The sequence below is a fragment of the Pteropus medius genome, unplaced genomic scaffold (assembly GCF_902729225.1).
Source record: "Pteropus medius unplaced genomic scaffold, Ma_sr-lr_union100, whole genome shotgun sequence".
NCBI classification, from domain to species: domain Eukaryota; kingdom Metazoa; phylum Chordata; class Mammalia; order Chiroptera; family Pteropodidae; genus Pteropus; species Pteropus medius.
In genome coordinates, this window is record NW_024340692.1 from 11,356,039 (window position 1) to 11,383,735 (window position 27,697).

The following is a 27,697-nucleotide window of genomic DNA, read 5'->3' on the forward strand; positions in this document are numbered from 1 at the left end:
TATTTCTTTATTCTATTACAGTTTTTATTAATTCAGTAAATCATGTACTTTAAGGAGTTAGTGGTGAATAATTATAAGGATAATTCAATAAGGAATTGAATAAGAGAAAACACGTTTTAAAAATACGGTTATTAGCTATTGCTAATATAGACCTATTCAATATCTTTAAAATTCTAACAGTTTATTGAAGAGTAATAGACAGACAATAAACTACAAATATTTAAGATAGATAATTTGATAAGTTTTGAAATATAAATACACTTGAGAAACCATTACAATAGTCAAGACAGTGAACAAATCAGTCATGCCCAGAAGGTTCCTCATGCCCCCTTGTGATTACTTCTTTCTTCCCCATCCCTATACATTCCCATCTCCAAACAACCACTGATATGCTTTTTATCATTATTAATTAGTTTGCATGTTCTAAAGTTTTTATATATAGAATCATTTAGTAGGTACTCTATTTAATCTGGCTTTCACTTAGCTTAGTTATTTTGTGAGTCATCCATGTGGTAGTGGATCTCAGTAGTTTGTTCTTTTTTATTGGCGAGGAGTAATTATATTGTATAGTTATGCCGTAATTTGTTTATCAATTCACCAGTGTATTACAAACAACACAGGTATAAACATTCGTGTACAAGTTTTTGTATGATGATATACTTTCATTTCACTCGGGTAAATATCTAAGAGTGGAATGGCTAGATTATCTTGTAGATGCATGTTCAGTTATTTAAAAAATCTTTTTAAAACACAAAGTTATTGAGATATAATTTACATAGCTTAAAATCTGTCCATTTTTAGTATACAATTCAATGAATTTCAGTTAATTTACAGAGTTCTGTAACTATAATCCGTCACTTTAAGAAGATCCTCGTCTCTATTTGTAGTCACTCCCTGCTCCTACCCTTAGCTCCAGGCAACCACTGTTTCTATAGAATTTGCTATTTCTGGATATTTCATGTAAATAGAATCATAAAATATGTAATTTTTGCATCTGGCTTCTCTCATTTTGTATACTGTTTCTGAGATTCACATATGTTGTAGTATGTATCAGTACTTTTTTCCTTTTTACTGATGAGTGGTATTTCATTGTATGGATACACCACATTTTGTTAATCCATTCATCAGTTGATGGACTCTGAGATTGTTTCCAGTGTTGGATGTTATGAATAATGATTCTATGAACATCCGTGTACAAGTCTTTATATGGCTATATGTTTAATTTCTCTTGCATAGATTCTTAGAAGTTGGATTGTTGGGTTGTAAGGTGAATTTACTTTTAACTTTTTAAGGAACTTTTTAAAAGAAATGCCAGACTATTTTCCAAAGCAGTTGTACAAGTTTACATTCCCACCAACAATGTGCGAGAGTTCCAGTTCCTCTGTATCCTTTCTGGCACTTGTTATTGTTTGTCTTTCAACTATAGACATTCTAGTGGATGTGAAGTCGTTTTTCATAGTGGTTTTAACGAACATTCTCTTAATGACTTATGATGATGAGCATTTTTTCATGAGGTTGTTGTCCACCTATCTTCTTTGATGAGGTGTCTATTCAAATATTTTGTTCAGTTTAATAAGTTGGCTTGTTTTCTTATTATTGAGTTTTGAGAGTTCTTTATGTATTCTGGATACCATCAGATATGTTTTGCAACTATTTTCTCACAGTCTGTAGCTTGTCTTTTTACTCTTTTAACAGTGTCTTTCTAAAAGCAGAAGTTTTTAATTTTAATGAATTCTAATTTATTGATGTTTTTCTTTTATCGATCATATTTTTATATCATGATATCATTAATATCTTTGCTCAATCCAATGTCACAAAGATTTTCTCCTATGTTTTCATATAGAAGATTTATAGCTTTAGGTTTTACTTTTTAGGTCTGTGATCCATCTTGAGTTAATTTTTACATATGGAGTAAGGTATGGAATGAGGTTCAGTTTTTTGTTTTGTTTGTTTTTGTTTTTGGGGGTTTTTTTTGCATAGAGATAGATATCCAATTATTCCATCATCATTTGTTGAAAAGACTATCCCTTTTCCATTGAATTGCCTTTACACCTTTGTAAATAGTAAATGATTGAATCTATTTCTGCACTCTATACTGTTCCACTGATGTATTTGTCTATCTTTATGTAAATACCTCACTGACTACATGAACATAGCTATATAGTAAGTTTTAAAAGCAAGTAGGAGAGACTTCTAGTGCTGCACTTTTTAAAAATCGTTTTGGCTATTCTAAGTCCTCTTCATTTCCATATAAATTTTAAAATCAGCTTGGGATTTTGATTGGGATTGTACCAAATGTATATATAAACTTGGGAATATGGACATGTTAACCGTAGTGGGTCTTCTGACCCAAGAACAAGGTATGTCTCTCCATTTATTTAGTTAATTAATTTCTCTAAGTTGTGTTTGGTAGTTTTCCTTGTAGAGATCTTGCACGTTTTAGTCAGATTTATCCATAAATATTAAAAAATTTTAAATTGTATTATAAATGGTGTTTTAAAAATTTCAACTTCCAATTGCCTTTTGTTATTATATAGAAACACAATTAATTTTTGTGCATTGATCTTGTAGCATCCTGCATTCTCGCTAAACTCATTTATTAGTTTTATTAGCTTTGTAGATTCCATTGGATTTTCTACATAGATGATCATGTTGTTTTGAAATAAAGGTAGTTGTATTTTTTCTTTTACAATCTGGTTTATTTATTTCTTTGTCTTGCCGTATTGCAATGACTAGAACCTCCAGTAAAATGCTGGATAGAAGTGGTCAGAGTAGACATTCTTTTATTGTTCTTGATCTTATTTAGCTTTTCTAATTTGTCTTTCACAGTTAATTATGATGTTAGCTGTAAGTTTGCTTTTGGCCATGCCCTTTATCTGGCTGAGGAAGTTCCTTTCTATTCCTAGTTTATTGAGTATTTTTTTTTTATCAGGAATGGATGTAAGATTTGTCAACTGCTATTTCTGCATCTATTGAGATGATAATATTGTTTTTCTATTTTATTTGTTAAAATGTTATATTACATTGATTCTTGAATATTAGATCAATCTTGTATTCCTGGGATAAACTGCACTTGATTATGATGTATTTTTATATACTTTTAATATATATATCCTTTATACATATTATATATCCTTTGTTGGGTTACATTTGCTAAAATTTTATTTAGAATTCTTATGTCTATGTTCAGGAAATTTTTGGTCTTTGGTTTTCTTGTAACTTCTTTGGTTTTAATATCAGTGTAATTCTTGCCTTGCAGAATAAGCTCAATAGAATTCACTTCTCTTCAATGTTTTGATAGAATTTTGTTTAAAATTGACATCGTTTCTTCCTTAAGTGTTTACGAGAATTCACCAATAAAGACTGGAGGGTTTTTTTTTAATAAGAAGATTTTAAGTAACAAGTTCACTTTTTAAAAATTGGATATAGGGCTATTCATATTGTGTTTTTTCTTGAGTGAGTTCTTGATAGTTTGTACATTTCAAGGAATTTGTCTATTTTCATTAAAATTTCCAAAGCATTGTCCATAATAGTCCCTTTTTAATCTTTTTAATATCTTTAGAATCTATAATTATGCAAACTCTCTTATTATTAATATTGGTAACCTGTATTATCTCTTTTTTTCCTGACAAGTCTGGCTAAAGGTTTATCAATTTTATTGATTTTTATCTAATACTCAGCTTTTGGTTTCATTGATTTCTCTCTATTTTTTGACCTATTGAATAGTAATGAATTATTACATAAGTTTTTAGTTAACCCATTCCTATATCTTGGAACATCTGTACTTTTATCCAATGATTTTTTAAAATTTATTTTTAGAGTTGACATAAAATATTATAGTTGTTTAAGGTGTACAACATAGTGATTATGCATTTATATACCTTACTAAGTGATCATCCTGATATGTTTAGTACCCACCTGACACCATACATAGTTATTAGAATATTATTGACTATATTCCCTATGCTGTACTTTACATCCCCATGACTATTTTTATATTATATAATGACCTTTTGGAGGAATATGGGTCATTTTTTTTTCATTTTTCCTATTAAATCATATTATATTTATAACATTTGACAGATGCGAAAGGCTATGTATAACTTATTTATAGGTTAAGAAGTATAATCAAGTAAACACCTATGAACTTGGTGGATTATTTTTACACATGTCATATCTCATCTATTTTGATTCCCCCCACACACCCCTACTTTATTTCTTACAGGTAACTTCTCTTAAAGTCATGGAGAGGTTTGACTGTGTCTTTCTATATTCTAATTGCACCTGAGAAAAAATGTTCTCAGTTAATATCGATCAGGTTTGCCTATCTTTCCAAGCTAACATTCACTGAGTGCCTGCAACATGCAAGGCAATTCTTATCAGTGTCTTAATAAGCAGGTGTTAACCATTATCTCTTCTATGGGTAAAGTCTGCTTTAAAGCACATTCAGCAGCAAACACAACACTAACTTAAGCAAGCATAGGTTTATTTTTTTCTCTCAACAAGAAAGTTTGCAGTTAATACTACAAGACTAAGGAAGGCAGAAAACATATGATGTGGTGTCTTACATTAGATTCCCTAGGAGCAGACCCTGAATTAGGGATTTATGTGCATGTGATTTACTAAAGAAATGTTATCAAGAAAGACCACTAAGGGAGTTGGGCAGGGCAGGAATGGACAAGAATCTAAGTAAGAAAGTGTTCTGCTGAAGTCTAAAAGAGGGTAGCTTCAGCATAAACTCTATAGGGGAATTTTTGAGTGAAATTTAAGAGTTATTTCACTCAAGGCAAGTGAGCTGGGCTTCCAGAAACCTTGTGAGGCTGATGGGAAGAATGCAAACTCAGAGAAACTTTAATGTCTCTGTGCAAGAAGGCAAAGAATTATCAATATCATAAGAGCAATCCTCGTGAGAAGACCTGCAAGTGCTAGATATTGAAAACACCCAGAAGATGATAGGGTTGGTGGTGGTGCGGGTATATGGTACACATGGAAATATTATCAAAGGATCCAGTATGAAGGAACCCAAGGGGATTTAGGCATAACACCAGTATTGTTAACTACATGAGAGTTCTTTCACCCTTTTTTTCATTTTTAATGTCTAGGCCTTTGTCCCTGTGCTTATCACCTCATAGTCAGAAGTTGGCTGCTCTACATTCAGCCACAATCTATGATCTGGGTAGGAAGAAAGGGAGAGTGTGAAAGACTGAAAAAGGGCATGCTAGTTAAATATGTCACCTTCAAAAAAGTTTTTCTCAAACCATTATTTTATATGTATTTTATTGTCCAGAACAATGTCCAGTGGTTACCACCTCAACTTCATGGGAGTCTGGGAAAGAGTATATTTTAGTTGGGTATATTCCTTCCCAATACAAAATGGTAAGGGAGTAAGTGTGCTGGTGAAGGACATTAGGTAAGCAACTATTTGGCACCTCCTCATTTTACAAAGGATAGAGATTGAGAGAGGTTACATAATTTCCCAAAGTTGCATAGACTGTAAGCAACAAACCAAGCTTATGTTCTTAATATATTTGGCAGTGATTCATGCATTCTCTTTATGGGAGCGTCTTCTGGGTTAGGGATTGTTGGACTTGGACAAGTGTTTCATTATCTTGGCACCTCAACAGGAAAGAGATCATTGATTCTGTCTCTACCAATTACCTTTCACCTTCATCTCCTGCATCCATTCCTCAGATTCTTAAGACCCCTAGCACCCAATCTGACTACTAAGGGATTTGGAACAGCTGGATTTACCCTATTTACCTGACACCTATAGAAGGAACCTGTTTAACATGACCTTGAGAATGGATATATGAATAAATCAGGGGTGGGTACTAGGGTATGGGGATAGAAAATTCAGCTCTATTTATTTTCCTAATGAGAAATTCAGACTGATTTCTCTCACGTTTGTGCAAAAGTGTACTGCAGTGTTGGAGTTTTAATACATATTGTACATGTTTTAAGTTCCATGTGGACAAGAAACATAGCTTAGGTTTCTTTTGTGTTTTCCTAGTGCCTAGCAGAGTCCAGTAAACATGGCATGTATTTAAGGACTAACTGCTAGGAGATTTCTGGGCTATATAGGTGATAGTATGAGGGAAGAATGAATCTTGAGTCAAACCTGTCTCAACTCTCACTAGAGTACCCCAGCTTAAGATTTTTCTGTCTACCACACAGTTTCTGAGCATGAGGCACAAAGGTCAAAATTTTTTTTTGCTTTTGGTTTACTTTGTTCCACCGATGCAAGACTTATGAGTCAATCTTTTTAAACTTTAATTAGGTGTTGCATTCTAATTAAATTAGCAGTTTTCTTTCCAAATTCCCCAGTTTCAAGTTTTCCAGTTTCAAGTCACTTTACTTATTCAAATAAAATTTTCTTGACAATATTTTTATGTATTCAATAAAAATCTGGAGAATATAAATAAAATAAGGGAAAATAAGTTTTGAAATATTTGTCATTTCTGGTACAATAAAATGGAAAAATTCCTTCCAGTAATGTGTGTTATGGACCATCAAAACATATTCAAATAAGTGACAAAAAACCACCACATATTTGAATATTTTAACCAAACAATACTGACTATAGTTGTAGTGGAGACTATTTAAAAAAAGAAAAGAAAAAAAGAGGGAAATTAAATTTGGAAAATAAGCCAGGTTGAAAGTTATCTGAATAAGGAGTCAGAAGTCTCAGGTTAAAGTTCTCATGTAGGTGCATGTTTGCTATTTGATCTTGGGTTAAAGTCACTGAATACCTCCTGCGTGTTTGTCATCATAGAGGACACAGGGAGTACAAAGGTGAAAAAGATGCAATCTCTATTGTGGAAAATCTTACTTAGTTTTGAATCACCAAAAATATCAGACAAATGAGCTACTGCAAATATCAATTTTGGTGTATTGGGATATGCTTATTTTCGCTTTAGAATTTCAGAATGTTGAATTATTTTATGATAAAATCATTATGGCCTCACATACTTTTGAAAAATAGTTTATTCAAGAATATAAACAATGTAATGGATATATTTGGTTACTTAATAATCATTTTAAGTATATCATACAATGCACATGGTCAACATTCAGTGTTTTTTCAAAGATGATATCAATTCTGCTTTTTTGTCTCTATAGAAAAATTATTGACAAAATAATGAAATAAAGATATATTGTTATACCATTGTTTGCCCTTATACAGTAATTTTCAGCCTCTTTTAAGTTCTACCAGTAATTATATAATAGATCTCAACAACTTAGAAATCAAAAAGCTTATACTTTCAGAAAAAGTCACTTCATAAGTATTCTATTATTATGTTTATCATTTATTGTCAGTGTCAAGCCTATGAAAAAATATAGTAGAAATTGTTAAGGCCTTAAAGTAAGCAAAACTATTCCATTAGTAGTCGAAAATGTTACATGGTTGAGTATAAATTTTACTACCTTAGTAACAGTAAAACACAAAGATGTTTAATAAAAAATATTGCCATCGATAGGTTTATGTAAAATCTTACAACATCAGGTAGACAAAGCCGAAAAAAGGTGTTGGCATCCAGATGTCAGGTGACATGGAAATGAAACTCAGGGTGCCAAAGGTATATCAAGGACATGGTTGGTCAAAAGAAATAAAGAAGGAACAGAAATCAAACAAATATTTTATAGTAAGCAGTGTCATTGGGAAGCTGGCCAATGAAAAGACTTGTGCACATAGGAAGAAAGGATTAGAAGAAATTTTGTCCAAGGTGACAAGTATATTAAATGCCATTAATCTCTGGAAGCTGGGTCAGAAGTACATGGTATGCCATAAACATGAGGGAAAGCCAGTTATTGGAACTATGTCTCAACTAGATCTAATGGGTTAGAGGACTTTTGGCTCCACTAGGGTACTTAGATACTCTAACTTATGTTGTGGCTCAGTGCTTTTTTGAAAAATGTTTTAGTTTGTTAGATGTTTCTAATGATTCTAATTCTATGTCTGAACTAAAATTTATTTCACTTCCTAAAGTAAGAATGCCTTGCTTATAGTTAACTCAGTCTATAAAAATCAGAATTTAAAAAATTAGAAGGTGAAATCATTCAATTTATAAATACTGTATTTATTTCTCTTAATTTTAAAATTATCCTTGCCTTTTCCACATATTTATATTACCTGACTAGCCATATAGGCATCTGCTCTGGTCATGTTTTTCCTAGCAGCTCTAGTGTTTGAGCCCATTGTTTGAAACCAGGGAAAATTATGTTCTTATGTAGCTCTTTAAAATGGATTCCTATCTAAAATAAAACTTGGGTTAAGGCCCTTGCTTTTTCTCCAGAGGTCTCAGCTCTAAACAGTAAGTTCCTTCTAGACTGAAAGCAGAAAAAAGTAAAGGTCTGTATCTCTTCAGAATGCTGGCAGGTCTCTTTACCAATACCATATTCAATATACTAATACTAGTATTGAATATGCAGCAATACAGAGGGAAATAAAAAACAGAAATGAAGGATTACAAAAAATGTTTTTGCACATAATAAGGAAAACATTCCACAGTATGCTAAGAACTATTTCCCTTAAATGTTATCTGTCCCTCTTTTTTAAATCTCTCATCCCTTCTTCAGGCTACCCAATCCAGGATCCACAGCTTTCTATCACATTAAGTTTAAGAGAGCTTAAATATGATATTCTCTCTACTTAAACCCTCAGTTTTGTCCCCTACTTTAATTAGAGCAAGCCGGTTTTCCTTTACTCCTATAAAAACCCCACGATTGCTCTTACATTCAAATGAAACATATTCGGAAGATGTGGGCTCCCTGTGAAGGAGAAAGAAGATCCGGTCTGGCAGTGGGTTTTCACATTTTTGTAGCTGAGGAAACAAGAGGAAAAAGCAACCACAATGTAAGTGGGAAGGCCAAAGTCAACTTCACACCCATAGTGTTAGACACTAAAAGGGAAAAACTATTTATAACTTGATGTTTCTAGCAAGTCTGCCTACTGAGTAGAGGATGGAAGAGGGTAGTAGAAGAAAGTAAGTAGAGAGTCAAAGTGGGAGGATTTGATTTGATTCACTGATAGTATACTTTGAGAGATATTATAGCTTAGAATGACTGGATCTGGATACAGCAGTTCTGGATCTGTACCTCTCTTTTGCAGTGTATTATCTCTGAGACCTGGGCACATTGCTTTATCTCTCAAGCCTCAAGTTTTTAGTCTAATCAGTTTTCTAATCAGTCAACCCCAACTTACCCAAAGACATGTGAGTGATATAAATGATTATTATTTTAAGCCAGTAAGTGTTGAGGATGGTTTGTTACACAGCAATATCTATCTGAGCAATACAATAATTTCATTAAGAGGGTTAAATGATAGTCCTTATAAAATATTTAGTACAATGCTTGGTATATAATAGAGCTCAGTATGGATTAGTTCTTATTATTGAGTACTTATATATACCAAGCACTGTTATATACACTTAAAAATGTTTTGTTAAGGGAGATACTGGTTACTACCATCCAGTGTTTATGTTAATACCTTGCATGGTAGTATGAGTTAGCTTTATAAGTTTGAGTATTTATATGATTTATCTCCTATATTATACTTTCCTGTTTTCTTCCTCATCTCCACCTTTGACTTCTCTGTTCCTCAGGATATTTATAATTCTTTATCATGACCAATATAATACTGCTACTTACTAACTGAAGAAGACTATGAAGTGAATCCTATGATTAGAATGTAGATTATTATGCTATCTATAAATTTTGGCATATGGAAACATTAATGACCTTCCCTTTAGCAGACTCAGAGTGTAAAAATATTTTTGCATTTGCCTAAGAAAACTATATTTTACAAAGAAATTCTACCTGGAATAATGGAGTAGTTCCTAAAGAGAAATAGGAAGGATTTGAGAGATTCATTCTATATAGCAGTGCTTCTCAAACTTTAATGTGCATATGAGTCTCCTGGAGATTTGTTAAAATGATGATTCTGATTCAGTTGTGAGGGAGCCTGAAATTCTGCATTTTTAACAAGCTTCCAGGTAATGCTGTACTGCTGGCAGAGACCAGACTTTAAGTAGCAAGGCTATACATGCCATTTCCCTCCCTTTCCTACTCCAGAAGCAAATTATTAGTAATTATTGGTTGTGTTTTACACACAATAACAGAAACAAAACTACTTCTTCAAATTACCTCAAACACCCCAATCTGCATAAATGAGTGGCATTAATCGTGACAGTTAAGTGCATATTTCTGTTACCTCCACAGAGTACTCCTGGTTGTTGGCATGCAGCAAGAAGTCTTTGTCATTTGTAGGACTCAGGCTTACCGTTAATCCATGACCATCGACATCATCACCTTGCAATTACAGATATATAAATTATAAAGTTAAGAACTGTCGCACATTTTAATTTAAATGAATTTAACACTCAGGAAAAGAGTCTAAGAAGTCATGTAAAATAATCACTACATTCAGCAATATGTCTCTTAGAAATATTTGCACTCAAATGAAACTAAAGAGTCATTTAACAAGTAGGAGATAATTCTAAGCTCCTCGAAGAAGAGAGGGTAGTTTTTCTTATATGCTTTCTAACTGTAGAATTGTGACTCTAATGAGTATTTCTCTGGGTGTCAGCTTCCCTGTCTGCATGTAAAGCCCCTGATAGTTGTCCCCCATATTCAACTCCTCATCTTGTGTAATCATAGAATATTTCCCAGCCTGCTCCCCCCACCCCTTTTTTTTGCAGCTAATTGTAGCAATATGACCAATATGAGGCAAGTAGAAGTATCAGGTACAACTTCCAGGTTATATCCTTAAAAGGAAAGAGAATTCATGTACCCATCTTCCTCTATCCTGCCAATTGGACATTGTCATGGTGGTAATCTTGAACCATATAGATGTTGGCAGAGCCACAGAGAGAGAAGGAGGTGGATTACTTGACTACTTGTTGAACAGAGCTGCCATTCCAGCCCTGACTAAAAAATAAAATTTTCTGTAGCTCGAGGCCCTATTATTCTGGATCTCTGTTAAATGTAGCCAAATCTTTATCCTATTAAATTGCAAAATGGATGATATGGAGTAAATCCTCTAAGAGTTAGGGCTGGAGATTACCTTCCTTTCCCATGGAGCATTTTTGTATGTCTTCACCCAAATTTAAGAATTCAAGTATTACAGCTACCCAGACCTCCAAATTACCTGTTTCCATTGTGGGGGATGGCGAATCATAGTAACGGAATAACACCTTGCCTGAAAGAGAGTGTATAAAATCGTTTTGGTGATTTATTCAGTTCCAACCTATACATAGTATGAGAAAATACCCTCTTATATAGCAACAAAAGCAAAACTTTAGTGGTTTTGAGAAAGGTCGTAAAATATATAAATATGGCCTAATGAATTCTCCAGTACAATTGTTATTAAAATATTTAAAATATTGTTTATATCACTGGTATATTCTTTTACTAGAGGTTTTACTTTGGTGACATTGATAAGACTGGGAAGATCTAATAGGTAATTTAGCAATATCAAATATGTATGGTCCCCTCTTCCATCTTTCACAACAGATACCACTTCTCAGTATCAGCATTCTTCCCTGATGAACCCTAACTAAGCTTCTGAATCACCCTCAACACAGTGATATTCAAGCATCCATTGCCAATGCATCAGTTAGCACACAACATGAAAATTATTTGCTATGTCTGAGTTAATCCATTATTTATGGTTTGGTAAATCTATTTTTTACTTACTAGTCATCATTATATTATTATAGACAAAAGGAAATATTTTACCTTTATTTTGTTTTTTCCCTATATCTTCAACAGAGATCTCATAACCTTCACCCACAAAAGCAAAAATAATGGATTGATCATTGTATGTGCTCAGGGAAACAGGATGTTCTGTAACAAGTGAAAATCTTGTCATTAAGTATTCAAAAACTTGTTCTCATGAACAATCTTTTAACAATTTTTAAAAAGTGCCTTCTCAAAGGTTTTTTTCTTTTCTTTTCTTTTTCTTTTCAATTGAGTTGCACTTTGTTCATCACCGTTGTAGAGATGTAGCATAGCTCAAAGGCTGAAGTATGCCACCTGAATGGGATTAAAGAAGCTAGTTTCCTACATGAAAGCAAAAGGAGGCCATGTTAGTGTGTTTATGGGAGGTTTTGGTGGGGAAAATAAAGCTGGAAAAGTGACAATCATTGCCTGAGGAAACCTCCAAACTATTGTGGGGATTGTAAGTAAGAAGAAACTGTATTTAAATAGACATGGATAAATGAATACCCATCTGTAAGGTGTGGAGTTACACAGAGACTTCCAACATTCCTGGAGAATACAGATGTGAGCCTCATTCTGTCCTCTGGCTAAATAACAGAGACACTTAAAGCAGTACTCCCAACTTTTTTTTTTTTAATTTCCTGGCACACATAGAAGATAATAATATTTCTATGGCATGCTGGGGTAAACTAGAGTAGATTTAGGGACTACTTATCTGAGTCCTGGAGAAAAAAATTATATTTTCTTTATATTTTAGAATTATGCTAAGAAAAATATACAAATATTAAGGAGAATGATAAATACTAAATTTGTATATGAAATTATAAAATAAAATTATTTAAAAATACTTAGGAATTTCAGTATGCTTCTGGGGACCTAAGACATTTATATCAGAAATAATGCTTGAAATGACAACATGCAACTCCCGGTGAAGTTTTCTTAATGATCTCTTCACTTGTTGATAGTCACCATCAACTTGGACTTTATTTGCACAAGTAGGTGTTGCAATTTAAAACCATTTTCACAACTATTTAAAATGTTTGAGTCAAATTATACTTTAAAAATATAATAGCTCTTCCTTTTCTTTCATTGTCAAAATGTTGAAATTTGGGGGGATAATGAGTTCCCTCTCAAAGGATAATATATTTCCTCAGGAACAATGTGTCCTATCCATAGCAAGCATTTCAGAATAATAATGGTGTATTAACTTTAGAATGCACAATCATTATTAGAGTAGCTACCTTGCACATATTTTGGCAACCACCAAATTGGGCATATCAGCAGCAAATGGACAGAAGTTTCTGATATACAGGAAGACACAGACTTATGGCTGCTTCCTGGAGTGGCACTTGCCAGGGTCCTGTGTCTTACCTCCCTTTTTACCCCCACACCACCCCTGTGACCAGTCACACCTTGGATACTTGAACTATTGATTGCTGTAGCACATCGCTGGACCATAGGTATATCAAAGGCGAAGCCCTCTGCAGACCGTTCTAGGTGCCGCGCACAGGTGGTGCATAACAAATGTTGCTTTTTGTACTTTCTAGCTGCAGGACAGGGGTGGAGGTAGAAGTGAACTGTCAGTCCCCACTCTGCCTAGACCCCGTCCCCACCTGCCATCCCCACCCCGGCTTTCCCAGTCAAGGCTGCTTGCTGACAGTGGTGGCTGGCCCCAGGGCTTTGGCCACCCCATGGCCTCAAGGGATCAGTACCTCCTGGCACACTTACACCCCAGAAAGGCACACCCATTAGTCCAGTTGAAAGAAAAGTAGTCATCCTACGGTCTCAACACCCAAAAGGCAACAACTATTAACATTTTAGTTTACTTTCTTTAAATGAAAAAAATAATCACTTAAAAGATATTGCAAATATACAGGCATACCTCACTTTATTATACTTTGCTTTATTGTGCTTCACAGATGTTGCATTTTTTACAAACTGATGGCAAGACCCTCCACCAGCAAAAATATTACGACTCACTTTATTGTGATACTTGCTTTATTGCAGTGGTTTGGAACGAAACTCACAACATCTCCAAGGTATGTCTGTATATATAATTTTATATCCTCTGTTTTTACTTAACGTTATAACATAACCATTCTCCTATGCTATTAAAAACTCTTTATATGCCTTTTTAAAAATGGCTAAAATAGTTTATCATCTTTACTCTTTTCCAGAAGGAAAATTTGGGTGAGGGAAAAAAATTGTATACCTAGATGTGGTAACTGAAAGCAAATACATATCCATCACTATATGGAAGAATTGCCAAGAAATATAGTTTCCCCTTACTTGTTTTTAGTGAATGTCTTTGGGTGGTTTCTTTCTTAAAGTAACAGGCCTTTTTTATGATAAGGCCGGAGCGTAGCTGCATAAAGTACATCGTGCAAGCTTCTTCAGGCTTCTGTTGGAATTCTAAACAATGAAAAAAATAGTGATACTTTTTAATTCCATCCACCTTTATCCTTTAAAAAACCCTGAGTGTAGAAGACTAAGAAAGCAATTATAAGTTCACAGTATCTTATCAGAAACCTTGGAGCCAGTTGTGTTACAAAATTCAGAGTTTTTTAGATTTTAGAATTGTCATGTAAAACATATACTGCTAAATGTTATAAAAAATTTTAGATCTTTAGAAAACTTTTTGGTTTTTAGAACTCCATATAAGGGAGTGTAGATCTACATCCAACATATATCAATCTTTGCCTAACCGAGGAGCAACTCTTATGTTCGCGTGAAGTCTGTTATCTTTTCTACTTATCTAGAATACAGTTTTGTTAATTTTGGAGGGATAGCTGTAGTCTATAAAGGTTATCAATTTTAAAAATAGCTGTCATTTACAGTGGGCCAACCGCTATGCTAATAATTTTACATACTATTTCACTTAATTCTTCACAATAATATAGCAAGGAAGGACTTAATCTCAATATACTGATGATGACTTGAGGCTCTTAATAGTCATTTGCCAAAGGTTACAAGTCTGGTGAGAAGTTGTGACTCAAGTGTGTCTAATATCATAGCTACTTTTTCCATCTACCTCCATCTAAGAAAATACTAAAGTGTAATTTTAGGGACTAACAAAATGCAAACTCAAATTGGTTGAAGTAAAAAATTTAATCAATTATTCAGTAATTCTAATTTCATTTAGCCAAAGAAAAATTAAAGTCTCAAGTAAGAAATTAAATTCGCTACTTGGAAATCATAAAAAGCCTTTCAGAATCAAATAGAAAAGAAAGTTGTAACACAGAGTCATAGGATCTCAACTTTTAACATTATAGTAAATGAATTATCAAGCAATTTGTATAATATAGCCAAATTTCAATTATTCACAGTAATTCAGAAAATAAAAATAATTACTTATGACTTTTGGATCCATTCTATATCTTCTTTTTTTCTCCAGAAGATTTCTAGTATGCTTCTCAAAGTCAAGTGGAATAAACATTTGTAAGCTACTATTTTGAGTTATCTATATTGTGACTCTAATTTAGATGAGCATCTACCTTTAAGTATCTTCAATTATTTGAACAGAGCAAGACCACTTAATTATACTTACATCCACCTTGGAACTCCCTAACATTGCTTCACAATTCAGAAATATCAACGATGGTATCTCACATTTATATAGTGCTTTTATAGTTACAAAGATAATTACATAGCTGTGCCAGAGCCAGCACTGAACTTGGTCTCCTGACAACTAATACAATATTTTATTAACTGTGTCATATTCTCTCTTCAGAGCTAAAAGGCATAAGATGATACTGTAAGCATGCTCATACCTTATATGCTGCTTATCAATATGACAGACATGTCTAATATTGAGAGTGGGCTCTGTGGGAAGCAGGATATGAGTCTTGAGGAGTTAAAAGTGACTGTCATGATACTGAGGAAGAATTATGAATGTAAAAGAAGAAATGGGCTAAAATATGGATGTACAGGCTATCATCTAGTGGGACAAACATTGGGTATAATTCATTAGGGATTGTCTGCAGTTGAAATATTAAAGATATTTTACAATGGGAGTATTTGGAAGAAAAAATACTTTGGTATTCAGGGCAGCTGGAAGTGTGGCATGAGGATTGTATTCTTAGGAGGAAAGCACAAAGTCTGAAATTATGGCTGACCAGCATCATACCACCCTCAAACACACCGATGGCATCTGCCAAGGTGTCAATGGTCTTAATATCCAGGTGATTAGCAGGCTTGTCCAGGAAGAATACGTGGGTGTTCTGCCAGGCCAGCCAGGGTAGATACACTTGGCACTTCTGCACATCAGATAGGTTTCAGATTGGGCTCACCTACTGTTTCCCAGTGAGAACATATTACTCATGATCTTCCTCATTTCTTCCTTCTCCTTGATCTCTGAGTGGCACTCTATCATGTGCTCCAAAGGTGAGAGGTCTAAGTCTAGCTGCTCTTATAAATGCTAATTGTAATGCCTTATCTTGACATGAGAGTGTTTTTAGATTATCCTGTTTATGGGTAGTAGCTCTCTAGTTAGCAGTTTCAGAAGAGTCAAATTCCCTGCTCCATTGGGCCTCATTAAGCCATTCGTATGTGAAGCTCGATACCAAATTCTAGTTTGTTGTAGATACTTGAAGCTCACATTCTGCACCATAATGACAGGTGGAGGGATCTAGCCATATGGTGGGAAATAAAATGACAGTGTCTTATCATTCGTGTCCCTCTCTGTCAGTCCTGATGCCATCATTTTCTGTAGCGTCTTCTCCTTGCTCTGGATCTGCTGCGACAGTTTAGCACTGCCACAACCAAACCTAGCAATGTAATTCTTCGTGTGTGATATGATCTTGTTCCCAGTGAAACCTCTTCATCTGATTCTCCCCCATCTCTAGCCATGTCTTCGCATACTGATCATAATTATCCATATAATACTTCAGTTTCTTGTGCATGCGAATGATATTGGTACGGATGCCATTCTTTTAATTTCTGTGCTGCTTAGCAAGTGTGCAACCCAGTCATGCAAGATCCCTGAGGCTTTCAGCTCTACCTTGTCATCATCCAGCTCCTCCAGATGCTCATAGAGTTCTGTGAGCTCCTCACAATTGGCATCCTCATGAGCCAGCTGCTCAGCCTCCCTCTCCAGCATGGCACACTCTGTGTCTACTTCCATCACATACTGCAAGGGTGTCTTGTCACTAGGGGGCATCCGTGAGTCAGGTGGCAGATGTCAATGTGCTTAGGGATGGATGGGTACTTCATGTTTCCTAGTAGCAGACAGAGAGCAGCATTGACTTCCAATTCCATTTAGGCCAATGAGTCCATAATGATGGCCTGAATTTACTTAACAGTGTCACTGAGCAGCTCTTCACCAAGAAAGGTGAGGGAGAGGTTGATAATGTGGACATCAGTACTACTAGAGTGAGAGACAAAAATGCCAGTGACGGCTTGAGCTGTCTTCATCTCAAAGTCCTCTAGCTCCTTGGTCAGCAAATCTACTTCTCTGGTCTCGGCCATTGACCGCGTCATTTTTCTCTTCTGCCACCTGTGGTTCTGTGAGAGCATCTCTTCTTCCTCACATCTTTTTCTGGGCTCTCTTGTGCTTTGGCAGCTTCCCTCTTTTTGGCTGCCTTCTTCTTGGCCAAGTCAGAGGGCATGGTGATGAGCCACAGGGGTTGGTTACTGTTCTTTCAGGGAGCTGGGCCTTGCCGCTCAGTCTCTCCCCAAACACTTATTTCACCAAGGTGTCTTCTCACTGCTTACTACCCTTGACCTGTCTGTGACATTTGATTTTGGGGACCACATCCTTATTTGAACCCTTACTGTCATGTCGCCAGTCCTTAGGTTCTCCTTGTTTAATCTCCGTCCCTTTGTTAGTTCTTCTTCCTTTGCCTGCTCCTAAAATGGTGTTTCTCAGGACTTTGCCCTTTACTTTTTCCTCTCACTCTAGACTTTCTGAGCAATTTTGCTTGACCTAAGTCTTTTATATGCTAATGACTCCCCAAACTATAACTCTACCTTTAGTCTCTTCCCTGAGCTTTACATATGTTGCTCTTTCTCCACAAGCATTTTGACTCAGCTACCTTAAAATTTCTGTCTCTGTCTCTGTAGAGCCTCCTGAATTCTGGGCATCTTTACCTGGATGACCTACACCTCCTCCAAATTCAAATATACTTATAATTTATAAACTTTATCTTTTCTTACCACTAATATATTCTTCCTGAATTCCCTCTCTTGAAAAACAGTACCACTATCTACCATTGTCTGCTCAATTCTTAAATTAGAAAGTTGAGAGTCATCCAGTTTTTCCTCTTTCTCCATCCCTCAATTTATTCAATCCGTCATTAAATCTTAATAATTTCACCTTCTGAATGTATCTGAAATTTAGTCTGTCCTTTCCTTTCTGTTGTCTTAGGTCATACCCTCATAATCAGTTCCCTGGATGAATGTGGTAGACTTCTCACCAGTTTCTGTTTCTACTCTTTACATCACCATCAATGTGATCTCTCTAAAATAAAAATATCATGTAATTCCCCCAATTAAACATTTTCAATGGTTTCCTACTGTCCACAGGATAAAGTCAAAGCTCCTTTCTGTAACAGAAGATTTCCCATGGACAGACCCAAACTGAAGGGTGTGATCTCTACTCACTTCGATCCCTAAGTATTGCCACGCAGGGATATGAGCCCAGTGTTGCTAGATCTTCAGATTTTTTGAGAAAAATCATACATTCGGGTTTTTATGCAAAATATCCTAATTTTCAATTGTTGCCTCAATTAAAAAACATTATTAATAACACTGTTTAGGCCAAATAAAATACTTCTGCTGGATGGATCCTTCTCAAGTCTCCCAAATTGTGATCTCTGGCTATATATGCATAAGGAAGCTGGATTGTCAGGAAAGGGAAAGGGTTGATGGATGTGGGAGAGAGGAAGTAGCAGGGGAGAATGACCTATCCCTGGGGAATAGCTTCCTAGAAACTGAGAAGGGGCTGGTGCTTTTCTCTAGCTCATGAAGTTCTGTATACTCTGTTGGTACAAAAGGTAAAATGCCTTGGTGGTGACCAAAACTCATAGGGGTCCTTGACTATATGGACACCTGTAGTGGTTAGATAGTGAGTTTTGTGGCTTTGTGAGCTGTGGATTGTGTCCAATACTGCTAGCCCGATGAGCTTTCTCGTTTTCTTGCTTGGGGGCTCAGAATAGTTTATTTAGAAAAATACGAAGTGACATTTCTTGCACTTTGAGTTTTAAGAAGCCACACACCTCACAGCTACCTATTGAATTTTTGGCCAGGACTGTTTAAATAATGCCAATGTTAGTATTAAACTGAGCTAATAGTATTGAAAAGGGAGATCTGCTAAGAGACAATAAAAACACTGTGATGCATTCCAAAGTCATATTAGTGATTTGGGAGTTATCTTTATCACTGTTTTCCTAAATGGTACAAATAAGCCACTGTACCCTTAAAAGAGGAGTTACATTTTAATTTTTGCATCAATGCCAGTTTATTGGTATAAACTCCAGCCTGCTCCTTATTCTAGTATCTTAAAAAGCCCACATTTCCAGAGGGACGAAGAAAGTACATCCTTTTTAGTAAGAGAGAATTTGAGGATGCAGAGTCATTTCCACCTATTCACTGTGTTTGCATAGAGCATTTTGAATCAGACTCAAATAAAAAGACTAACTTAACTGTGATTTCCGGGCCATTCAGAAACCACAGTCAAATCATTGTTTTCCCTGGTTTCACTAACAAACAGCGTGGCGTGAGTGGCCTGGAGACTTAGGGAGGACAGAAATAATACACTTTAACACTGCTTTCTCCTTTAGCCTTAAAGATGTTCCAGGAAATGAAAAGGAGCTCATAGAACAAGGACATGCAGTTTCCACTGTCATTCCTTATCTTCTGTTTTTGCTCTAGTCCACCAGGGATCTGTTAACTCTTTTGTGCAACTGCTCCTGTATTAAAACATGAGTATAAATTTGCATAATTCTTTCGTAGGATAGATAATATAAAGATCAAAGTGGTAGATAACCCTTTCATCTTAAAGCTATGGATACTGTCTGACTTTATTTACCATTCAACTTACTCCAAACCCTTTGAGTTTGCAGCTGGATTGACTTGAGCATCATTTAGTCAATTCTGCTTTATTTGGGGGCTGAATTATTCAAATATCTTCAATTGTTATTCTCTCCTTTATCAGAAATTACAAGTTAAGACCATAAGCTTGATACACTAAACATCTTAATAAATGTTTGTTGAATGAAAATGGATCAGTTTAATTTTGTTAGTTAATCTGGGAAAAGATTTTGGGATTTGGTGGCAGGAGATGTGGGTAGAAAGAAGTGATTGACATAAAGGGCTATCATTATGTTTATCAGTATTAGCAGCTTTAAATTATCTGAGCCATTCGTGTCCTGTGATGCATCAAATAAGCAAAAGTTGGCTATATGTAGTGTTTAAAACCAAAGGCTGCTGATTACATACTTATGAGCCATCCCTTTTTATTGCAGTTCATGTAATCTTAGTAACTTTTGATAAGGCATCATGTACGAACATTGGAATAATAAAGATGTGATAACCAATAAAAAAAAGATCATGTGTAAAACAATCAGAAATGCTTAAGTCCTTACTTCTCAACCTGGGAGATTTTATCAGGGCGTGGCCTGCTGAGATGTTTATCTTTCCTGGGGAAATTTTGGTGGTGGAATATTCCATTTCAAGCTTCCTTTTCCCAGGCTTCTGTTAGATTAAAACAGAATATTAATTCAATTGTCTCATCTTGAAAAGAAACCGAAACAACTGTGGCTAACTCAATATAAAACTGAAAACATAGGCACTTAGAGAAAATAATTGTTTTAGTAAAATTTGAACATAGTATTTTGAATATATATCTATTCTGGAGTATAGTCACAGGATAAAAAGAACCGCAAAGAAATTTTAAACGTTACTCAGTTGGTTTATCGTTAGTGATAATATTGGTATTGGAATTCTGAGACTTTTGTTATATTATAGGAAAGAGCAAATAAATAGACATTGATATTATAGGAGTTTCACTGTAGGGGAATGGACGTAGAAATATAAAATAAAAGAAGCCAAGGGAAATCCCTGTAATGTTAAACGTGAATCAGCAGTATCAGTGTGCCTATATCTTAGTTTCTAAATACTTTCTCCACTAAAAAGAACCAGAACTCTAGGTATACACTGGGAAAGTAGAAGTGAATGTGAACTATCCTGTTGTGCCAGAAAGCAGAAATTCTCTCTGACATTGCCTGAAATTCTATTAGTGGTGACTGCTTTTTTTATTAAGCATTGCCTTCTTTTTGCATGCTTAAAAAAATAAAATCCAAATCACCTCAGGAGTGGTTATCATTTAACCCAGGGGTCCCCAATCCCCGGGCCACAGACCTGCACTAGTCCATGGCCTGTTAGGAATCGGGCTGCACAGCAGGAGACGAGTGGCAGGCGAGTGAACAAAGCTTCGTCAGTATTTGCAGCAGTTCCCCAGCGCTAGCATCACCTTCTCGGCTCCACCTCAGACCATCGGGCATTAGATTCTCATAGGAGCACCGGTCCCTAGTGCCAAAAAGGCTGGGGACCACTGATTTAACCCATTTCCTGTTTGCCCCAAGAATCTTGATGGTAGCGCTTGCAGCTGCAGCATTTACCACAAGATAACTTACCCCCAAAGTCTGCCACGAAATATCTCACTTTTACTTTTATTTTTGCATCGCTCTAGTATATTGATAGTCTTTAGAAACAAGTGACTTCATTGTATTTATAGCATTCTATTTTTAATAGTGGTATTTCTGTTTACAAAATATAGTAATTCTCTATCGCAGAAAATGTCAAATCCCAGAAAACGTAGCATTCCTACACATGAAGTTAACATTGTTCTCGAACAGTTGTTAGCCGAAAATTCATTTGATAAATCTGATTTATATATACCTTTCTGTTATATTAGAATTAGAAACAAATTGTTGTTGAGAAATAACTCCAAGAACAGTTTTGTATTTATTTTCACATTGAAAACCAGTTAGATTTACTTCAGCCTCCAAGAGCATGTTTATATAAAATTAAATTGATACTTTTTTTTTCTAAATGAGAAATTGATTAAATATCTTATTAACTTCACATTGATCAGTTCTTTTAGCAAGGTAAGGAAGGAGCTCCTGGGTTAGAGGACTCACTGGAAGATAAACTTCATGTATTTTTATTTTTGTCCCTGGACAACCCTAAATAGGCTGAGATTCCAAATTTTCTTTTTTAGATTGAACTGGAATTTTACATGCAGCCATCCTATGTACAGCCTGTCTCGTGAGCAAAATCCTTCAATGGTAAAACAGTTGAAGACTCCTTCTTCTGCTCCTAAGGAGTGAATATTATCCTCACAGAGCTTTAGAATGTCACATCACTCCTTATAGTCTTCCTCTGATTCTTCCACCTTTACTGATCAAGAACACTTAGAAGCAGAGAACCTTAGACATCATTTTACTAAGCTCCTAACTTTAAAGCTGAGCAGGCAAAGACTGAAAGATTAAGTGCCTTGCTCAGGATCACAAAAGTAGAACTGGGAACAGAATTTAATCTCCTGACTTTCATCTGCATACCAGAGCTTCCCCACCCTATCACCTCTCCTCCTCCATCTAAATGTAGGAAAAAAATAATCAACTGAGAATTAAACTTCAAATGTTCAGCCAGTTGTCCAATTATTTTTGAAATAATAAAATTTTTAATATGGTAGTTAATTTGCAATAATAGCATGTAGAATAATACAGTTAGTTAACCTTACTGTAGTTAAATTTTAAATTGTACAGAAAATAATTCAAATAGTACCCTGCACACAGTAGGTGTTCAGGTAATACTGATAACATGAAAATTGCATTGCTGGATTTTTTGTTTGTTTGTTTTCTCTTTTATTCAAGGAATCTTATGTTCTAGAAGAAAATTCTCCTTGATGGACTTTAAACAAACAAACAAACAAACAAAGTTTCATTTTCAAATAAATCTGGGAAATGTTCCAATCTACATTCTACCTCTTGGAAAGTGAGAACTCACATTAGCATAGTAGAGGTGTTGACAGTCTTTCATTCAAGAATCGTGGGTACCTTTGTTTAACTATTTTCAGTAATTATTTGATCTCATAACCTCCCCCACCTCCTCTATATTAACACCCCTATGGACTAGTTTAAAAGAACACACTTGGAGGAACTCTGCTCTAAACCGACATTAGCTTGAAGGGTTAGGCAATGTAGATAAGAAACTGAAATACCACATTCACAATGGAGTCATTGACACAGAGAAAGTTGGCTATTTTTTAAGAATCACAACAAGTCAAAAACATAGGAAGTATTTTCAAATCTTATTCTAGAAAGCGAAGCATTCTTTTTAAACAACCCACAAATCTTTTACCTTGAAAAATATGATCACTCCTTTCACCATTTTTTCAGACTTAAAATTCACTCTTTTCTCTCCTACTTTTAAATCAGAAATATTTCAGAATATATGACAATATAAACATCATTGGTTCTTTTGTGCTGCTTTTCCAATAACTTATGGTAAATATTCTTGCACACAGGTTATGATACTCACCTAAGTTATAAATGTGAAAGGCTTGTCTTAACTGATGAGGTTTCCTGTTGTTAACACTGGTAGTAGTTGGTGCAGTTATATTCTAACTCTCTCTCTATATACACACACTTGGATTAAGCAACATTGAGTGACAGCATTTGATGAATGAAGCAATGCAAATAGAACTAGTTGAGTGGGTTGGAATGAGTAGAAGTAACCTTATTCCAACCGCCAAATCCTAAACAGAGTTCTTTCATTATTTTAGCTGTAGCCTTTCAATGAATTAAATTCAGTTAATCATTAATTCTTATGAAACCTCTATGACATGGACTCTAGTTAGTGTTTATTGCTCAATATAGAGCATAAAAGGGCACAGATTGTTTGATTGCCTTTTACTTTTCTATGAAAAGTTAAAAACTTTTTAGGTAATTTTTCTGTTTATAAAAATGATGTATATGCACTTAGAAAATGTATAAATTACAGAAAAGCATATATACTTTAGATTCTGATTTTTTTCAATGTGGAAATACTATGCATATCTATTTTTTTTCTAAAAATAGAATCATACTGCAAATGTTATTTTGTGAGCTACTTTTTGAATTTTCCAGTTAATATTATATCATGAACATTTGCCATGTCAGAAACATCTTTTATAGGAAGCATTGTAAATAGCAGTCAATCATATCAATATCCTTAACTAATCTTTTATTGATTAACACAGGCTGCTTCCAGTTTTTTCTTTCTTTCCTTTTTTCTGATATCACCAATGCTGCAACTGACAGCTATGTGTGGTTATGATTCTTGGTAAACCTTTGTAAATTCATGGGAGAATAAATTACTAGCAGAGAAATTGCTGGATCAAAGGTACATGCATCTTCTATTTTAACAGATATTACCCAATTGACTTCCAATAGTTTGTATTCGTTTATTATTTTTTCAGCAATCCTGGTTCATGCCTTTTTCTCCATTTCCTGAGCAACAATGGGTGTCATCACCTTTAAAATATTTGTCTTTCTAAAGAGTTGACAGTATCTCATTTAATTATTTAGCGAGATTGAGCCTCTTTTTAAAAAACACTTGTCAATTTCTGTTATTGATTTATATGAATTCCTATTAAATTAAGAAATGAAACCCTTGTCTGTGATATATATTGAAAATTTTTCCTTAGTATCATGTATCTTAAGACTTTGTTAATGGCATTTTTTTTCCATACATAATTTTTCAAGTATTATATGCTAAAACGTAATCAATCTTTTCTTGTAGAACTTCTAGGTTTTGTGTCCTGCTTCAAAAGAACTGCCCTCTTCCAAGATTATAAATAAACTTACTATGTCATTTTCTAAAAGTTTTATTGTTACTATTTAATACCTAAATGTTTGATTTATTCTTACACTTAGTATAAAGAATAAGTTAGGGACCCACCCCCTACTCCCCCGACCTCCGCCCCAAGTGCTTATCTCAACCACATATATAATCCAGTTTAGACAAGTGAAGTTTTATATGTTATGTTGGGACTGGCATGCAAAGAGCTGTGAATGCAACAGTAAGAAATTTGAATTTTATCTTATAGCCAATAGGAATCTTTTGAACATTTTCTAAGCAAGCAAAATATCATCAAAAATGTTTTATAAATGTAATTTTATGGCTGTGTGAAGGACCATTTGAAGGAAGAAAAAAAGGAAGAGACAGGAAAGGTGGCCAGTTAGGAGGCCAATTAAAATAGCCTAAGCAAAAAGCAGTGAGAACAGAGTAATGTTAGTGAGACAGTAAGGAGGGGATGGAAGGTGATGAGTGCTGCAGGCATTTCATATAGTCCTTTAATATTAGCATGATAGAGGGCCCCAAAGATCCCATTTCTAGCTCCACTAAGTCACATAGCCCCTAGCAACTGAGTAAGGATTAGAACACAAGGTTCACTCCCAGTTCAGTGTTGTGTCTGCCACAGAGCCTCCACAGCTTTTTTTTTTTTTTTTTTTTTTTTTTTTTGGATGTGCGTATATCATCTCTGGAAGGAGGAAGTGAGACTTTTTTTTTAAAAGTATGGTAATAAAAGGGAAATAAAGAGAATGGTATCTTGATAGAGTAGTATGGAGAAGGGAAGATACTACTTACTAGTTAGGTGGTCTTGGGCAAGTTATTTGAAGACTCTAAAGCCTCAGTTTCCTCACAACAATAATTTTCCTCATAATAATTTGAACTCATTGGGTTTGTGAAAAATATATGAGAGGATATATTTGAAGTACTCACCACAGTTGTTGGCACATAGTAGGAACATAATACATGTTTTCAAAAATTATTATTGTTATTGATGTTTTTTATTGTGATGTGGGACTCTTGGGGATGTTTTAACGCAAAGATAAAGGAACCAATGTAAAATGTTTTAATGCAGAGATAAAGGAACCAATGTAAAGGAGAAAACTGATATAATAAAGTCCCAGAGGAGAAAGAGAAAAAAGAGGGGAAAGGACTTTAGTGGAAGGGTCAGCTTTCAAAAGGAAGAGGCATACTTCTTTCTGTAGGAAAGGAGAAAAAGTGAGAAAATGAGAGCAATATGGAATTTTAAGGTCAGGAACATGAACTTGAGGGTTTTGTAAATGGCCTGAATCTTCTTCATAGATTGTGAGAAGAGTTACAGAGATTAAGAGAAATATATATGAGTTTGAATTTTTGAGGATAAGTGGGAAAAGTCTGTAACAGCTCCTTGGAGACTGTATAAAATTATTAACTAGGGAACGAGGAGCTACTGTTCATGGATATTGAGTTTCAGTTCTGTTAGCTGAAAGAAGTTTTAGAGATGGACTATGGTGATGATTGCTCAACAATGTGAATGTAATTCATGCAACTGCACTGTATACTTAAAATGGTTAGAATAGTAAATTTCGTTGTGTATATTTTACCACAATGTTGAGAATTATTTTAAGAAAGATTTTAAGGAATGGGAGTGGGAGAAGTAGAAAGACATGGCAGGAGGTTGTTTGCAAATAGGAAATTCCAATATCCCCCATTCTGGAGATAGAGATGCTCTGATGATGTAGTCAAAACAAGGTTTTATGGATGAGCTGTTGGAGAAGAATATTAAAGAATCCTCGAAGCGGGCACTCAGGTCAAGACAGATGACAGTGAAGCAACATGGAACAGAAAAGGACATCAGGATCTCTGGTGGCCAGAATAGAAAGAAATTAACATAAAAAGTTGGACCCAGGGCTGGGGTTAGCAAGAGCAGTGGAAAATGAAAAACGTGTCACATTTTCTATTGTTCCTGGAAGATGGGCACACAAGGAAAAGGAGTGGGTTTTGATAATAGGACATCACCAGGAGAAAGATACATTTTAGATAATAAAAGGAAATAGAAGGAGTTTATTTAAGAAAAAAAGGAAGGAGTGGGTAAGGAGTGTACATGTGTGTGTGTGTATGGGGGGACTTTCCAGAGGAAATGACATCTATTTAATTACTAGTTTTTAAATCTGAAAGAAAATTTTAATCTATCAAGAAATAGTATCTTAAATAGAAATTCATTAGTTGGTAATTGCTTTTTGAGCAACAACAACAAAAATATATGGCGCATATGTAGTCCTTTCCAGAGCTGAAATATGTGTAATTGCCTCTTTGGCTGGAGAAGACTTCCAGAAACTTATATTCAACAAGCGCCGAGTGCTCGTTATTTGCCATGTATTCCATATTGAACTACGTATGCCATTGGCATTAACCCCATGGGACTCTGCATGAAAATTTGCATTTTACTTTGTCATATTATCTACATTTGACCAACTGGAAAATCATTTATTGAATCATTTTATTCTCTTATGTGTCAGACTGTGCCCTGTGATTAGCAGTTTCCCTCTTTTAAAATACCAATACCCATAAGAATGTTAAGTCGGCTGTTGGTTTTTCTTACCTTATTGTGAATTTTACTTTTAAAACAAATTTATTTAATCAGTTTGATTGCCTGTGAGGAGGGTCTTGTTAAAATACAGAGTTTACAAGAAATTTTTATTAAAAACACATGTTCATTACGGAAAATTTGAAAATATGAAAATTATAGAAAATTAGAAGTTCAAACTTTGATGTCCTAGTAAATAGTTAAGTGCTCTGAAAAGAACCATGACTAGTAATCATTGTAAGGAAATCCTGTCTCCCTGAGATCCTGAGGTCACAGATGATGCTGGATTTGTATCTCTTTGTACTACAGCACAGAGTGCTGCCTCATAATAATAACGATAATAAATCAAACACCTGTGCTGAGCGAGGTGCTGGGGATACAGTACTGAACAAAGCAAACTATTTTTTGCCCTTCTAGAATTTATTCTCTTTGGGAAAGGTAAGATATTAGGTAAATAATTATACAAATAAATCATTATGAAAAGTCATAAATAAGAATTAGTCTGGTAAAGGAGTAGAAGGGTGTTAAGGTAGTACGGTCACAGAAGGTGGCATTTAAGCTATACCCAAAGGGTGTGAA

At 34.8% G+C, this 27,697-nt stretch overlaps 1 protein-coding gene across 4 annotated transcripts in view; it reads right to left on the reverse strand.

The window, feature by feature from the left end:
• Nucleotides 1–6,966: 6,966 nt before the first annotated feature.
• IL33 (interleukin 33) overlaps nt 6,967–27,697 on the reverse strand; it is a 32,917-nt gene continuing 12,186 nt past the window's right edge. Inside the window, exons 1-8 of one of the 4 annotated variants that reach the window (XM_039880705.1) lie at nt 23,268–23,531; nt 20,301–20,415; nt 14,008–14,130; nt 13,131–13,265; nt 11,737–11,844; nt 11,147–11,197; nt 10,211–10,308; nt 6,967–8,822 (exon numbers count right to left, since the gene is read on the reverse strand). In XM_039880705.1, the coding sequence (XP_039736639.1) occupies nt 8,619–8,822; nt 10,211–10,308; nt 11,147–11,197; nt 11,737–11,844; nt 13,131–13,265; nt 14,008–14,130; nt 20,301–20,385 (804 nt within the window). In that variant the 5' untranslated portion in view covers nt 20,386–20,415; nt 23,268–23,531 and the 3' untranslated portion in view covers nt 6,967–8,618. Of the gene's footprint in view, nt 8,823–10,210; nt 10,309–11,146; nt 11,198–11,736; nt 11,845–13,130; nt 13,266–14,007; nt 14,131–20,300; nt 20,416–23,079; nt 23,105–23,259; nt 23,532–27,697 lie in introns of those variants that run through there. The other 3 variants (XM_039880646.1, XM_039880506.1, XM_039880564.1) reach the window with 3 other exon arrangements.